At 40.9% G+C, this 17,928-nt stretch overlaps 1 protein-coding gene across 1 annotated transcript; it reads right to left on the reverse strand.

Annotated features, from left to right (window-relative positions):
- Positions 1 to 8,328: 8,328 nt before the first annotated feature.
- Positions 8,329 to 17,704, reverse strand: slitrk3a (SLIT and NTRK-like family, member 3a). Its single transcript, XM_032509835.1, has 3 exons — positions 16,898 to 17,704; positions 16,075 to 16,162; positions 8,329 to 14,305 (listed from the first exon to the last, which is right to left on the reverse strand). Exon 3 carries the CDS (start codon positions 14,245 to 14,247, stop codon positions 11,539 to 11,541), a length of 2,709 nt encoding a protein of 902 aa, XP_032365726.1. The 5' UTR covers positions 14,248 to 14,305; positions 16,075 to 16,162; positions 16,898 to 17,704; the 3' UTR covers positions 8,329 to 11,538.
- Between the last annotated feature and the right edge of the window lie 224 nt (positions 17,705 to 17,928).

Raw genomic sequence — 17,928 nt, forward strand, 5'->3', positions numbered from 1 at the left:
ACCTGTGGATCAACCAATTGATAGGCGTCTGATGGTATCTTGTGATACAACATATCCCTGTTGAAATGCACGAAGGTGTAGCCAACGATAACCTTGCATCTGTCCATTGGTCATGATCATGTTGAACAAAAGCCAGCACTTCATCCAAGTTAGACTGGTTTTCCTTCTGAACAGACCAGTCTTCTACAAATCTCTTCAAGTCCGGACACTTATTACTTTTGATTGTTGTGTGCTAAAATTGCAAGTATTCTTGGACTGAAGAAAGTCTGAAGTAGAGTTTGATATATTCATCCAAATCTGACATAGGAGGCATTGTTGTGAGTAGCAACAACTGATCAAATCTATTGGGGAAGGCTTAACAGTATTGAAGAGGGCAATTCGGTCTCCATAGGAGGGGATGTAATTTGCCGTGCTGCATCATCCATGAGCCGATGAGTTCACTGTCAATCTGCACAGAAAACAAAGAAAAAAGACAATTATCTCCAAAGTGCACATTGCATAAATAATAAGGTTAAGCCTCATAAAACTGACCCTTTTCAAAGTAGCTTGTGTCAATCCAACTGAAAATTTTGACAACTAGACATGATCAAAAGCAAATTGGTAGTTTAATGTATTTTAGGAGTAAAATACCTGTGCTATATATAAACTTGAAATCATACAAGGTCTGCCAGTAACTTTGTACACTCCTTGTCATAGTCCTTTATGTGCTTAATTTAACTTCTATTTGTTCACAGCCCAGTTTAATTGGTGGATGAATTAACTTGTGAGAATCCCAGATGTGTGGAATACTTGTTTCTAAAGTGTTTGTGTGTAACTTTACAAACGAGAAATAGTTTGAGGTGTTTGTTGACTTTGCAACTCGATCACGGTGTGGAGACCGCGTTGTTAGCTTTGGCCACTGTTTTATACAGTCTATGGATGAACATTAAAAACCCTGTTAGCTGGGGACGAGTCTTCGTAGGGAAACATCGCCGAAATATTGGCCTTATCACCAGGAACAAATCGGCACTGGCCCTCATCATGTTAACGCGCATTTACTTATGAAGCATAGCAAATATATAATGACAAACTGAACGGAGCGTTGAGAGAACAAGCGTTAAGTCTCACGCTGTTATGTTCACTGGCTGGTTAGTTTTAGTCAGGCGCTAATGTTACTTTTTATGAGCATATATTAATTTCCCTCCCGATAATGCCTTTGTGAACAATAAATCCGTGTCTGGAAAAATCTAGCTAACGTTTGCAGCATGCTACGTGCTCAACTGTTAACGCTACAGCCGAGGTGTTGCTCATATTAACGTTAGCTAGCTAGCTAGGTGATCAGTTAGTTTTAAGGATTCCTTCGGTGTAGACCGCTCAGGAAGCCTAATTATCACTGAGGCCGTCTAACTACTTTACAAAACACTAAAAAACAGTGTCTCATCAACGGACGCTGGACGTAAGAAACACGCAGTATCATAAAAACATGCTAACGTTGCTAGCTAACTTGCGTGTTCATTTCATATCTGCGCAGCATTTCCGTAGTTATTAAAAACACCAGGCACCACACCGCCATACAAAACTCCCTCCCGATATTACCTTTTAACAATAAATCCGTGGCTGGAATAATCTAGCAAACGTTTGCAGCATGTATGTGCTCAACTGTCACAGCCAGATAGCTAGCTAGCTAGGTGATCTGTTTTTTAGGATTTTAGGATTCCTTCGGGTAGACCGCTCAGGAAGCCTAATACACCGAGGCCGTCTAACTACATACAAAACACTATAAAACCAGTGTCTCATCAACGGACGCTGGACGTCGCAGAAAAATGCAGTATTTTAAAAGCATGCTACGTTGCTAGCTAACTTGCTGTGCATTTCATATTTGCAGCATTTCCGTAGTTTTTACAAAAACCAGGCACCACACCCAAGTATAGTATTTTTTTACTCACTTTTGTTCTTCCAGTAATGAAAGCTTCATCTGGGACCCCTCGAACTCGCAAAAATCACTTAAATCCGACATGGTCAGCATGTGGTTTCCCGGCTACATCCTGCAAAGTTACTCCGTGTTGTTGGTCCCTTACAGGTACCCATACTTCTGACTTAAAGTCAGAATTCTGACTTTAAAGTCAGAATCTGAGATTAAAGTCAGAATTCTGAGATTAAAGTCAGAATTCTGAGAAAAAAGTCATAGAATTCTGAGATAAAGTCAGAATTCGAGAAAAAGTCAGAATTCTGACTTAATCTCAGAATTCTGACTTTTTTCTTCAGAATCTGAGATTAAAGTCAGAATTGAGATAAAAGTCAGAATTCTGAAATATTAAAGTCAGAATTCTAGAAAAAAGTCAGAATTCTGAGTAAAGTCAGAATTCTGAGAAAAAAGTCAGAAATCTGAGATTAAAGTCAGAATTCTGACTTTTCTCGATTCTGACTTAATTCAGAATTTCTGAGATTAAAGTCAGAATTCTGAGATTAAAGTCAGAATTCTGAGAGAAAGTCAGAATTTGAGAAAAAAGGCAGAATTCTGAGATTAAAGTCAGAATTCTGAGATTAAAGTCAGAATTCTGAGATAAAGTCGAATTCTGAGAAAAAAAGTCAGAATTCTGAGATAAAGTCAGAATCTGAGATAAAGTCAGAATTCTGAGAAAAAAGTCAGAATTATGGATTAAGTCAGAATTCTGAGATTAAAGTCAGAATTCTGAGATTAAAGTCAGAATTCTGAGAAAAAAGTCAGAATTCTGACTTTTTTCTCAGAATTCTGACTTTTTTCTCAGAATTCTGACTTTAATCCAGAATTCTGAGATTAAAGTCCGAATTCTGAGATTAAAGTCAGAATTCTGGATTAAAGTCAGAATTCTGAGATAAAGTCAGAATTCTGACTTTTTCTCAGAATTCTGAGAATAAAGTCAGAATTCTGAGATTAAGTCAGAATTCTGACTTTTTTCTCAGAATTCTGAGATTAAAGTCAGAATTCTGAGAAAAAAGTCAGAACTCAGAAAAAAATTTCACCAGTGGCCCTAATCCTCTTCCGTAGTAAACACACCAAGAAGAAGGTCACATTTTTAATTATGAATAGCTAAGCCAAATCCCAAATGTTGATTTTCGGTCTATAACTCACACTGAATGTACAGTATCTCTAAGTGATAAACCACAAATAATTAGGAATTGGGCTTGATGACTGGCCGTGTTGCACAGTTCTCGTTCATGACATAAATGTTACTTAAATTTCCATCTGAACAGCTAAAACTGGGTTCAAGACAAAATGAAGCTAAACAACCTAAATAAGTAACTTCAAGAACGTCAATTGAAATTCCAAGTAATTATTTCAAGTATTTTGTATTTGATCAGTCCATCATTTCAAAACGCATATAATGTTTTCTTACTAATGCAGCCCTGTTAAGTGCACCTCTGTCTTTTGCAGAATGTCCTTAATCACTCCTCTCTGCTTCATTCTCCACAATTGCTTCCTCCGGCTCCACTTGCTCTCTCCTTGTTCCACTACTGTCGCCCGAGGCTAATGGAAATCAGCAAGCTGATCAAACAGCCAGAGACAGCAACACACACACACACACACACACACACACACACACACACAAACATCACAAACATCACAACAAGTGATATGCACTGTTAGCAATACAAATACAATTCCACAAAAAAGTGTAGGTCAGCTCTACTCAGTTTAAGATTCTTGCTGTTTTTGTTTGTGTGTGTGTGTGCGTGCGTGCACAAGCAACCACATACTTTTATTCATATATATAGCCATGTGTAAAAGCAATATTTATATAGCTCAAGATACAGTATGACATTACACCTCACTTGACCTCATGAATTTAGCTTTGCATCATGTTGACTGTGCTAAAAATATGAATAATTTATTTCACATGCAAATGTACTTAGCTGTAGTCTGTGCTGCAGTAGTGTGAGTTGTTCCATCCGCTATCACACAAACCGTCTGAGCAGCTAGTGCACCACAAAGATCGACTTGGGTTTACTGACAAAGAGCAGACTGAGAGAGACCCAGCCATCTTCCTTCATTGAACTAACTCTACTTCTCCTCTCTTTCTTTCTTTATCATCTCTTCTTCAGTCATCACTTCTGCTTTCCTATTATTTCTTTTCCATTCACAATTCCAATATCACTCAAATTTGTAGGGTGTGCTGGCACAGCAGTCCACACTACAATATTCAGGGTTGGATTTATCTGCATACATTTAACACACACTTTGATGCGTCTATTTCTAAATCAAGAGCTTGATCTTGCTTTCAGTAAATCTCAAACATTCCTTAATCTTCAACCGCACTCAACCCCTTAAAGGTAGATTTTTTTTTATTTAACTTAACCACCGTTATACACTTGAAACAAGCAGGCACATCAGCTACACCAGCCACCAGCAGGTGGCCTTGGCCAACTAAACCGTTCACAATCTGACGAGAACAGTTGAATATCAAACTACTACATTTAGGCACCAAAGAAACACCAGTCTTTTTTTTTAATCTCCAAGCACAAATTAAAACAATTTAGGCTTATTTCAAATGCCTAAAGAGAACATTTTGGTAAATAAATTAGGTTTTAAGTAGAGTAAAGCAAAAGGAAGAAATCCAAATGCACAAAATGGTTTACATGTTTAAGCCTGTTTTTAGAAATTGTGAAGCAATCCGTCTAACCAGTCAATATGCTGATCTTCAAAATGTATCTTTCTTTTTTAACGTATTTAACAGTCAGACTTTTAACTGCAAAGACCTTGATTGTAAAGATCAAACACAGAAACTTGGCTTATTCTGTCAATCAGTTATCAGACTCCAGTCTGGCCCATTCTCTCTGGTCACTTGTAGATTTGATAGAGCATTCTCGGACAAACAATCCACCTGACGCGCACACACACACACACACACACACACACACACACACACACACACACACACACACACACACACACCCCTGCCTTCCTGGAGACTAGCTGCAAAAGCAGTTGTACCATGTCAGCAAAAGCAAACCACAAAATTAGTGAAATAAACCCAGAATATTACCCAGGCAAGCACAACATACAGAGTAGCAGCACGGTCGGCAGTAGACTGTCCATGTACTAAATATGAGATACATGGATGGGTAGATGTACAGATGGAAATCAGGACAGAATAATAGATGAAAAGACAAGCATGTGTAAAGAGAGGGAAGGTTAACATAAATGCAATAGAGGGAATAACTGAAGAGAAAAATAAGTAACCAAATGAGAATAGGAGTCAGAGAAGGATACAGATGATTGACTTTGCTTAAATGTCACTTCTTTTGTAATGGTTACTTGGAAGGAAAAAAAGCAGTGGCCTAGCTCATTGCTTTTTGAATGTAAAAATAAAGAAGAGTAGACATTTACTACTGGCCAATCCTAAAGCACAAAGTAGGCCCCACACTGTGTAACAAAGACAGAGATGGTCTATTCAGAACACCAGTCAGGGACACCATGCTCTATATTTTAATTTATAAAATTATACCTCTCTTCATCCCCTCCCCTTCCCTGAAATGAGTGATAAGGACACATCTTGCTAATCTTTCTTACATACAGGAGCTAAGACGGTAGCACATTGCTGAGCAGCACAAATGACTGCAACTTTTTTCCAAACTTGCAGTATTTTTTAGACATGAGAGAGGGCCACAATCTCCAGGGACCCAAAATTCACTAGGCAAACAATACGAATGCAGAGCTTTACAGCACAGGCAGCAGCAGAAGTAGTGGAGGGTTGAGAATCGCCCTCACTCTCTCTCTCTTTTTTCTCTCTTTCTTTTTTTTTTTGTCTTCAACATACTGGGTCAGTTGAGCTCCTGCACTGCAGCACAGTCGAGTGATGTGTTAAAGTTTTTTTTTTTACAATCTCAGGACTAAGAAATGGTACCAGTTGGAGTGATTCTCTTTTATTTTTGGATATTGTATCTATAATTTTCTCTGTTATATAATAAACCATTTGTTCCTGGTAAAAAAGGTTTGTGACATTATTTTAGGAACAGCGATAATAGTGTGTGGAAAGTCAACACCATCCAAGTCGTCAAATTGGTGCAGTATTTAGTACAGCACTAATAGCAAATGTAGTGCATGTATATAACCAAAGCTAAACTGCACTGTCTTCTGTCTTTGCACTAAGATATATATGCAGCACTTTATGAAACTGCAAAGAAAATCAGAAGTTAGTTAAACCATCAGCATAATAACACAAAACTCAAACAGATTCCAGGACAGACACACACACACACACACACACACACACACACACACACACACACACACACACACACACACACACACACACACACACACACACACACACACACGTACCTTCCCCACATTTCCCACCACACACAAATAAAAACGCAGGCACAAAAAGTGGAAGGTGCCTTTCTGTATGCAGCACCTGCAGTATACTGCAACTTCAGCACCATGGTCAGAGACAGATTGGCTTTTTCAGCAAACAGGAGATAATTCCCTGTTTCCCAGAAACTGAGAAAGTATTACACACCAAATACACACATAATGCAAAAATGTAAGTGGTTAGAACCCTTTCTCAGTGCCTTCATAACATGCCCTCTGCGTTGGACTCTCAGTTTGGTTAATTGGACAATTATGGATTCTTTTTAGCGACAAAAGAGCACAAAGATTCCCTACTTTCTCTAAGGGGCACATTCTTCACAATCCTCTACTGACAACTCGATGTTCTCTCACCCTTCCCTAAGCCGCTTGTCTGTGCTTTCAGTAGTGCTCTCAAACTGATCCCTTCCTCCCATTTTATTTTATTCCTTGCACTATTCATGCCGTGCTGCGTTTCCAAATCATGGCTGTGCTAATTAAGACTCTCAATCAACAAACACACACTGATAGAGCAGAGAAAAACAAGAGCAGAAACACATGGCAAACACGTAGCCACCAAAATGACAGATATGTCAATTTATGCATTGGTCTAGCTCACGTTCCCTCCCTCTCACACTGCACAAGTGCACACACAGACACACATAGATGCACTGACAACTGACAGCACCCCTCTTCTGGCACGTACCAGCCAAACATCAACCAGAGGCCCACAATGTCCTAAGCAAAAATAGAAGAGGAGGGAAATATAACACCACACATGAAACCCCAATTCTGGGGACCACCTAAAAGCTCTACCTGTAATCAGTCACATCCAGCTTACCGTCTCCACTAAACACAGAATACATTATATTATATTATATTATTACAGCAAATGACTCTTGTGAATTTGGAGCTGGAGTGAGAGCCTATGCAGCTTTTCTAATAGGCTTATAGTATCTCATATCTCTTAAACAAGCTCATTTGAAACAGCCATGTCATGGTTAAGGTTTAAATCAGCCATTTGATATAGAATTATGTGTCATTACATGTGTTTTAATAAGCATGCGTTGCTGGATTATATTCCTGCATTATGTTCTAATAAGACTTTTACATAAATGCCTGAAGGAAAGTGTGCCAAGCATTCTTACAATTTAACTTAACGCCAAGATTTACAGCATAGTGACTTATTGTCAGTGTGTTATTGTAGTTTGCATTGCTTGATCAGTGTAACTCTGTCAGTGAGCAAGTCAGTCTCCATCAATCCAGCACAATAAACATATAAACATATGTACATGTGGTAATACAGTGAAGCTAGGGTGTAGGGGATGCATAATACAGCTAATTAAAGTATGTGGGTTTCATTCAAATAATCAAAGTATTAAACGGTCAAGAGTGTGCAAGAGTGTTATGGTAGACATTTTGCTTCCACAGAAGAAGACAGTCTGAAGGATTCAACTGGAAATACATAAAACCTTCATTACTCCAAAGATAGGCAACATGCACAAATCATTTCTGTTTCAGCAGTCTTGTGTGCAAAGCTGCTTAAAATGGTCAAACCAAATCTTAGAAAATTGAACTGACCCCACACCCCAGAACAAGGCACAAGGGAAGCTGTAAATCCAGCCAAAGCCCAGATAAAGAATGGAGAAATAAAATAGATCACAATACAAACTCAGCATAAAGGCAAAATGGAAGACACAAGTACACAAACGAGAGAAAGACAGACATAAAAGAAGCCGTAGGGACAGAGACACAGAGAAACCCAAGGATAGAAAAAAAAGACACACACTGCATTTACCGTGCTGAAGTCTTGCCAACGCACAAACCTCAAGAGATGTTGATGGAAAGGTTAACTCCACTGCGGAATTTAAATATCACTGACTGAATAGAGAGAGATTCAAACAAGCAGTGAAGGTTTACATTTCACACAAATAAAAAAACATTTAGCCAACCTTCAATCCCACTCGTTTCCCATATCTGATATTCCACCAAAGTATGAAATCACTTGGAGAAATTAGTGCAGGATAATAAGAGGATTTATTGGGATAAAACCACTCAGCATGGTATAATGGGACAAAGCCCAGCACTCATTCGTGAAATATTATGGTCGGTGGGTGACAGGAGTAGAGGATATACGATTACCAAGATATATGCCACTGTAGCAAAAATCATCAATGATCCCAAAACTTTATTTATTTATTCGTTTGGGGGGTGATGGAGAGGGTTGGGGTTAACAGAGTAATGTATTATGTTTTTAATCAAACTGAGTGCACACTGAAAATGCTGACCATATAGTCTAACCTCTGGGTCAAGAAAAGGAAGTGTGTGTGTGTGTGTGTGTGTGTGTGTGTGTGTGTGTGTGTGTGTGTGTGTGTGTGTGTGTGTGTGTGAGAGAGAGAATGATAAAGTTAAAAAGTAGAAAAATGAGGTGGGGCAGCAGAACATGGGGTGGATACAGCATTCAGCATACAGCAACACTTTATGCAAGTAGAAAACAAAGAGCCTTGACGTAATGCTACCATACTTACAAAGGCTTTATATGAAGATGCCCACCACTCATTTCAGCAACAATAATTGTCAAAGAAAGGAAACAATGAACACAAGGTAAAATGTTTCATTAAATGTCAGCTTATAGACTGGATCATTGATGATCAATACTGGTGATGACTGCTCTAAACTAGCTAAGGACCTTCCCATTTAACAGGGAAGTATGTGGTTTTGCTACATATCTTCCATTTAGTGTAAGTTGACACATATGATAAATTATAACACCCAATTGCAACTGAGGATCTTTACTCCCAGTAAACATATTATAATCAAAGCAAATTGCACATCATGCCAATTTTAAAATAAAACAAAAATGCACCTTCCTTTTCATAGATGTTTCCAAATGTATAGACATCAAGATTGTCTCATACTTTTCCCAAATTACAATTTCACCTCAGGAAAGTGAAAAACAAAAAGCACTTTGATGATGCGTACTGAAACACCATATTTACTTCATAGCTGCTCCAAGCTTGGTTTTTGTTTACTATTTGGTCCCAAAAATGAATCAGGCTTGTATAGGGAAATATGAAATATCAAAAATCACAGCAAAAAAGTGTGGTAAAGATTATTAAGGATTGACTTACCATTAGGACTTTTAATGCAAACAGTTATTAATAATAATAATAATAATAATAATACCAATATGTATGAGTGATGGTCAGCTCTTTCAAGATTGTTTTCTTTTTTGAAAATAATGTTTCATTTAGTTGATACAGCTAGAGTGACCTGCTTTATTCTGCCATTTTCAAGATAATTGGTTAAAATAAAGTAAGAAGAAAGACAGGAAAAAATCTTAAAGGATGTAACTTGGCTGGAATGAATAAAATTATCCTATGCCACTTACAGGTTTTATATATAGATATTTTAAAAAATAATTCATACTGAATACAAGACATGATGATCTCTTAAGATAAACATGTTGTGCATTACATCATTACTGCATCCGATCTACTAAATGCCCAATGAATCTGAATGCCTTTTATTGCCCTCCAGTGGACTGAATCCACATTGCTACTATGGAGGGAATCAGAAATTAGATGCGCAAATTCAAAGAGCGACTTCCAATCACCTCTTGCTTGGCCCTCTCAGTTACTGTTTATTAGCCTACATCAGCAATACCCGTTTAGATTATTAAAATCGCAATGTACCATACTGATTTAGTATATATCCTGTCATATCATACAATTCAAAAGCCAGCAGGATTCAATTGACTTGTTCTGCCATTGAGTTTTCTGTATTTGTTTCCTTCATTACATCCAGCTAGGACCAGTAATGTAGTGGCAAATAAAAATAGTTCTTACAGGACAAAAGTACCAATAAACAGAAAAAGCTATTATATTTTCCAGAAAAAAAGATTGTTTCTCTTTTATTTGATCCTTTCCCTATAACGTGAATTAATTTGGTACTAATCCAAAAACTAGTTTAAATGTTATTGACCTCCACTACATTCCTGTCTAGCACTCTATTGGTTTAGTAGCTATTCTTCCATCTCCAGCAACCTCATGATGGTTGGCCACAGCTTGAACATACCAATTAACAAGACACCAAATACACAGCCTGTCAATACTGCTCCACACACAGGTTTCCGTGGCATCAACCCTTTCATCATTTGATTGAAGAGTTTGTTTTTATTAAGAAGGCTATACCAGACGCATAATCACTATACATTGATTTGAACATTACCTTTACAATTAAATTCTTCACTGAAATTACAGAATAAATATATGCACATTTTTCTTCAAATCTTTGTGAGAGAGAAAACATTAAAAGTGCCTCCTACAAAGCCATTACTGGGTGACAATGGGGAATCCAGAAGCGATGGAAGAGAGGGGGAAGGGTGGGGGGGAGGGGTGGTCAACAAAGTGCATGGAAATATCCAGAAAACCTTGAGCATTGTCTTATAATATTCACAAATGTTTTACCATCCGTGCGTCGGCGCGTCCGTTTTTTACAGAGAAGCACCCTGATATAGACAGAAGTCCTCATTAATAGTAACCATATTAATAAGATATAAAAATTAAATAGAACACTGAACTGTAAATGTGTTGCAGTATCTCTGTTCATTACGTGGTGTGATAGTTCTGAGTAAATCCCCTCACTTCCTGCACTGAAGCAAGTGCATGCAGCAAACTGCAGTTCATTTTAATATATGTATTTTTCTCTCTTTCAATCATTTCTTACAAACTTAATGTGCACGGCCTCCGGGTGTTTGTACATCCTAGTCAGGGGTAAACAAGACAGAGAGGAAACTCCCCAAGTCAAGGAGACGTCCAGCTCCTGTGCGTCTTGTACATCATGGTAACTCCATAAAAAGGGGTTTTAGTGACAGATGTACTGTATTTTAGGATGTTTTGTATGTTTTATTTCCCGGTGCCCTTCTCGTTCCTCTTTTACTCTCTCTTGGGCATATATAGTTATTTATATATTATAAAAATAACGGCTGTTGACATTGCTGGCTACTCTGAAAAAAGGCACTTCATTGAAATATCTGAGAATGGCCTCTCCTCCAAAGTGATTTGGTGGGGAAACTTTGTTGTAATATAATATTTTGTTTTATACCATGCTGCTTTTTAAAGTTTGCTTCTTTTGATATTGGTTTGGGGTGAATTTTTTTTTTTTTTTTTTGAGGGTGGAAAAGTGAATGTGTCGATTTTGTGTGTTTTCTCCATGGGTTGGAAATGTTAAAATCGGTAAGATTTTTCCAAGACTTCGAGGTAATCCGGCTTGGTTTGAAGTTTGGCCCTTAACTCAAGGTAATCGCTTTGGGACGATTCGGGGTAGCAGCCTTTCCCCGTCGTGAAAAGCAATGTCTCCTTCAGCCGTGCATCCTGCTGCAAATCCGGATACTGCATGCCTGGTGGGTGCGCATGCGCCACATGCATGTCCTTTAGTTTGGGTACTGTCCCATACAAACAGTCTACAAAACCCACTGTTGGCGTGGGCCTCTGACTGTCAATTACTGTAGGGCAGAGCCCTCCGTTCTCATGAAATCCTGCCATTTCAGCTGTGGAGTGGTTGACTGTGACGATAGTGTTAAGTTGAGAGTTTGAGACAGCCAGAGTCCACTCTCTCTCTTTCTCTAACAAGGTTCTGTAGTTACTGTTGCTACTGCTGCCATTTTCTTTCTTCTCTGAAAACTGCACTCTGTCTTCTGCTGCTATCTCCCCCTCTCTAGGCTTATAGATGGGGTTATTACACATCTGAGTCACAGGGTGGGGGATGTAATCATAAACGTGACCATGAGCATGTGTGTGACTAGTGTGAGTGTGCATACTGGGTGTCGTTTTCTCTGGTGTGCCAGTGTTTCCGGCACTGCTCTGCCTTGGTGGGTCCTCAAAAATCCTGCATTGCATTTGGATCCCTGTCAGATCTACCTCTGAACGTTTGCGAAAGGGAAGCTTCTTCCTGCGACGTAGAACAAAGGCGAAAAGCCCGGCAGCCACAAACACAGCAGAGATGAATAGGATCAGTAGGCTGAGGATGAGGACAGACAGTGGGACAGCCCCTCTTCCACCTGCCTCCCCCATGTCAGAGCTCCCCGTGGTAAGGTCATCCCCACCAGGCCGGGCAGGTGAGGGGCCTGAAGAATACTTGAGCTCAGGACAGATGACCTCAACCTCCAGTGAACGCAGGTCCTTCCCAAAAGCAAACTCGGGTGTCTTGCAGATAACATCTCCAACCACAATGACAGAGGAGAGCTTTTCCAGCCACTGTTTTAGGGGGATAATATCACAGGAGCAGTCCCAGGGGTTCTGATGTAGATCAATCTGAACAATAGAGGTCAGATGCTCCAGAACGCCACGCACAGGCAGGGAAAGAAAGTAGTTGTTGCGGAGGTTGAGGCGTGCAAGGTTGGTGCCAGCAAAAGCTTCATTGGGGAGGGAGCGCAACAGGTTGTCACTCAGGAAAACCAACTGGAGGTTTGGCATTAGCGAGAAGGAGTTAGGTTGAATCTCGCGTATGACATTATACTCAAAATAAAGATAACTTAACATCTGAAGCCCCCGAAACATCCCGGGGGTGAGTCTTTCAATGTCATTCCCATTTAGATATAAACTTTTTAAGTTTGGCAGGTTGATAAAGGCGCCTTCTTGGACGTAGGATATCCTATTATTTCCTAAATGCAGTAAATCCAAACTTGAGAAGTTCCAGAAATCAGAACGGTAGATTTTCTGTATTAAGTTCCCACTGAGATATAATTTCTTGGCATTGAGGGGCCGAGGCAGGAGTTCAGAGATGTTGTGAAAGCCTTTCTCTTTACAGTTCACTGTTAGCCCAAGGTTATTGATGTGAAGGTTGCAAGTACATCCAGCTGGACAAATTATTGGGATAGGAGGCCTTGTTTGGTAGCCAGCAACAGGGGGCTGGTTGATGCCTGGGTAGATGCTACGAGGGGTTGGGGGGTTCTTTGTGGGCCGAGGTCGTTTGGTAGGCTTGACAACTCTTTCCTTGTATTCCACAGAAGAGGCTGTGTTGTGAACGGAGGAGAGCATGGAGGAAGGTTTAGTAGGCCATGTGTTCTCATTGCTGAATGGGACCCGGGGAATTCCGAGCTTGGCCTCAATCTCTGCATCGGAGAGCAGTGGACAGAGCTCCTTGCGCTTTATTTCCCGTAAGTCTTTCCCATGCAAGTGGAATGGGTACTCACATGTGATCTCACCAACCAAAGCTGTATAAGGGATTCTCTCTAGCCATGTTTTTAACTGGACAATCTCACACACACAGTTCCAGGGGTTCTCCTCCAGCTGGATTTCCATTAAGCTCCTTCCAACGTACTCCAGTGTTCCCTTATACGGCAATGTCTTTAGTCTGTTTCCTCTCAGGTCTAGATGTGTGAGTGACACAGACCGGAAAAGATAATTTGGGAGCACAGGGATCAGATTGTCATTTAGTATGAGCACTCTTAATTTGTGAAGGTGCCTGAATGCACCACTTTCAATTCGTTTGATGACATTGTAGTCCGCCTGGAGATACTCTAAACTCTCCAACCCCAGAAAAGTGTCATTACGGAAAACGTCTAGTTTGTTTTCGTGTAGGAACAGCCGTTTGAGTATTCCTAAGCCATTGAACGCCCCGGCATGGATATCTTGCAAAGCGTTATTACCCAGATTAATAGATATGGCATTGTTGAGATGGAGGAAGCTGTTAAAGTAAAGCTTTCTCATGGAATTTCTCTGCAGGTTGAGCTTAAAGGGCCGGCTCCATATCTGGGAGATCTGGCTGACATTTGTAAATCCTTTACTGTCACAGTGGACGTGAAAGATGCCTTCTTTGACCTCGCAGTAGCAGGGCTCGAAGCAGGGCTCGTCGATCTCCTCGGAGTCCTCTAGTAGTGGGATCGGTGTGGTCCATCCTAAGGCTATGGTGCTCAGCAAGGTAACCCACAGCATCCTCGCTGACACCAATGGGATGAAGTCTTGGCTCCAGGGACAGAGCCACTTCACAGCACTGCAACACAGAACAGAGGAAGAGAGAATGGATGGGAGGGAGCAATTGGGGTAGGGAGTTCACACAAAAATACACACACTCTCACAAAAAAGAAGTTTGCGGTGGTGCGAGACAGGCAGACAGAGACAGGGGGAGGCTGCATTAGTTTCAGAGGAATGTAGGACAGTTTTGAATAAATATCAATAAGTAATTGAATAAGATTGGAGACTTTCAATTTTGCAATATTGCTAGGTATTTCAATCAAAATATAAACCAAGGATTCTTGGATGGGATGGGCAATGTGATACCCAGCAACACATACACATTTCCACATTCAGACAGTTAACGTCAGGATGAAGGGGGAACGGCTATTTATTATACAACAGACATGCTGGTAAGGTCGCAATAAATCACCTCAGAGATGCTTATTGCCGTGAATAAATAACAAGCAACAGCAGGTGGGTGAGGTTAGTGGTGAGGAGACACTGTCCCCTGCTGTATTTATTACATAACAGGGACCTCAATCCCTCTTTCAGTAAATGAGAGTCCAGAGAAGTGCGCTGGAAATTAGAGTAGGTGCATCAAAGGTCTAATGCAGAAAGAAGAAAGGGCCAGAATAGATTTCAGCTCCGTGTCCATTAGTGGGACAAGATGAGGACAGTCGAGGGACTTGGCTGAACCTCCATATTGATAAAATTAATCTCATCATATTGACGTGTTCTGTTCTCGTGTATAGGTCATAAATATCTGATTTAAAAAATGAAAACAATGCCGACAAGGCTAAAGAAATGGTAAGGTCTGGACTAGAAGATGCTAAACACATGTCAAATATAGGGGGGAAATAGTCCAATAGGTCCAGTGACTCCGACGGGCAGAAAACGACAGAGCCGAGGATAATAGACCACGGCTTTTTCTTTGGTTAAATGCCCCGTATCAACCCATATAGTAAGAACACCTGTTGCCTTATTTATTATAATTGAACCTGCTATTTACCAAAAGTAGCCTACAATCAATAAAACTTCTTCTGGCTTTCCCAATTGGTGTGATGATTAGAGCAACGGCAAAGTGAAAAGCGCAGTAGGCGAAGTTGCTGCTCCGAGAAGCTCACGAAACTGTGTTTTAGTAGGTACGGCCGGCCTTGAAATAAATAACATATATTAAGTGAGGAAACATGAAAAAACAATATATATTATTATTATTATTATTATTATTATTATTATTATTGAATTAAAAGATTTCGCTCATTTCGCTTCAATAACAAAAAAGATGGGCTGATTGAAGATTCCGTTTAGCAACTATCTACATAGTTTTAGGTGGGGAAAAGTAACACACAAACACACACAAACCCACGCGCAAGCATGCACATAGCCTCTGGATATCTTTTGTTCAGGCTGGGACTTTTCATACACGCACGCACAGGGCTGTCCGTTCAAACGTGGGAGCTTGAAATCCAGAGGAGATGCGCTGGGACTGCGGAGCAGAGCCGCTGTCCATGGTGCTAAAACCGAAATCCCAGCAAACGGGAAAAGAGAAAAAGCAGGGGGAAAAATATTGTAATCCCAAAAAAATGACGTGACAGTAAAACGCGTAAATCGCTGTCAATTTCATTTTTTTTTAAAGTCCCTTCTCCGTGCGTAATCCTCCAGTATGTATTGATTCTGCTTCCATGATAGAGATCAGAAAGCGCAGATGCTATGTCAAAAAGGTAACATCGACATTTAACGCAATTACAAAAAGTGCGTGTCATATTATATTCCCTTGGGGTCTATCAAATCGAGTGGTATACCTACTTAGTTTACTGGGATTCCAACTTCACATATCCTTCTGCGATGTGTTCTGTTGTTGCCTGGCGCGTCCCGCTCACCGTCCAATGCCGGGCTGGAAGAAGGAGAACAAGAAGCGGGGGGGTGGGGGGGTGGACCGAGCCGTTAGAAGAACAGGAGGAAACAGAGAGGGAGCGATGGAAAGAGAGAATAGGGCATTGAGAAGGGAGAGAGGAAGAGATGCGCATGTGAATGAGCCACGGATTCAAAGCCAAACTCAAGACATTCTCCACAGCCCTGTACTTACATAAATTAAAAGTGATATTCGCCGTCAAGGGCAATTTCAATACAAGCTATTAGTAGATTTAAATCTTGAATGCATAAGTTATTAAGACACTATTAGATCTAACATGCACCAGTTTAACCAAAGCGGTCGAAAATTCCGCTCTCATTTTCTGTAATATCCTCCAAATTAACCTTGCTGTCAATATAGTGGAGAAAGCAGAGTGTTTGTTGAAACACACGGCAAGCATAATGCAGTAGCCTTTCGTCGTGACATTGGCAGGAAAACGGTGAAAGAACAAACGGCTATAGATCAGACGATCCATAATCGTCAATGTATAGAGAGCGATTGTTGTCCCTTATTAAAGTCCATGGCTATGCAGACACCAATGAGCGCGCGCACGCACGCACACACACACACACACACACACACACACACACACACACACACACACACACACACACACACACACACACACACACACACACACACACACACACAAACACACACACACACACATTTCCCTTATGATACACTCCAGCAGAGGCAAACAGCATAAGCACTCACCTTAGTTTCGTACAGCAATTGGACAGCATCAGGAAAAAAGACCAATGTGAATCTTGTTAGATCTCTCTCTTGCTCGTTCTCTCTTTCTTTCCCTCTCTCTATTTCTCTCTCTCCTTCTCTCACCCTCTGCCAGTGGTTGAGGCAAAAGAGAGGAGAAATGAAGACGTGATAGGAATGCAGTCTCTCCCACTCTCGATCTCCGGTGTCTCTTACTCTCTCCCCTTCTTTCTCCTCTCCTTTTTTTCTAAGCAGTTTGCTTAAAATGCAAGCCCTCGACTTGTACCGGTTCGCTTTCTCTTCCTCCCCTCTCCTCCTCCTTCTCCTCTCCTCCGCCGTCGCCGCCCCCGGGCAGCGCTCCACAACAATGTAGCGGGTGAGAGTGTTCTCTCGGTTTCAGGACCGTGTCTCTGTCCTGTGCAGCAGTAGCAAGAGTCTGTGGATCATATCGACGGTTGGGTCAGCTGCTGCTTTTTTGTGTCTTTCTTTCTGTCCTCGGGTCCGTTTCCCTGTCGTGCGTCAGAGAAGTGAATTACTGAGGTGGGGAAGTGGAGGGGAGGGGGGACGCAAAGGGGTGAGAGACGCAGTGGAGAGATATCTGGCGGTGAGAGAGGAGGAGGGGAGGAAAAGAGTGATGGTAACGGTTGCGTTATAGTTCTGGATGCTGTCGAAAGGAGGAGAGGAAGCGAAGTGAAGAGGGGAAAGAGTGAGAGAGCTTTCGCAGCGGGTACGCGCATCAAGGAACAAATATATAAATAAGACTCAGGGAGCGCGGAGTGGGTGAGACTGCCAGACCTGTGGATGATAGTCAGGACGCAAGCCTCTCTTTGTCACTCGCTCACTCTCTCTCTCTCTCTCTCTCTCTCTCTCTCTCTCATTCTCTCCTCTCTCCCTCTATCTACCTGCTTTTAATTTTTAGAAGTATCTAATAATAATCACAATGATTCTTAATTCTTCAGCTGGGTTAATTATCTCGGCTGCACTTGGGCGAGCAAAAATGTGCAGTTGGCAGCCCTCAGCCTGCCAATACTTCT

Source organism: Etheostoma spectabile, chromosome 3 (genome assembly GCF_008692095.1).
Source record: "Etheostoma spectabile isolate EspeVRDwgs_2016 chromosome 3, UIUC_Espe_1.0, whole genome shotgun sequence".
In the NCBI taxonomy this organism is placed as follows: Eukaryota; Metazoa; Chordata; class Actinopteri; order Perciformes; family Percidae; genus Etheostoma; species Etheostoma spectabile.

Excerpts from the sequence above, each read along its gene's own strand:
- slitrk3a (XM_032509835.1), bottom strand. The coding sequence starts at position 14,247 with ATGCTGTGGGTTACCTTGCTGAGCACCATAGCCTTAGGATGGACCACA.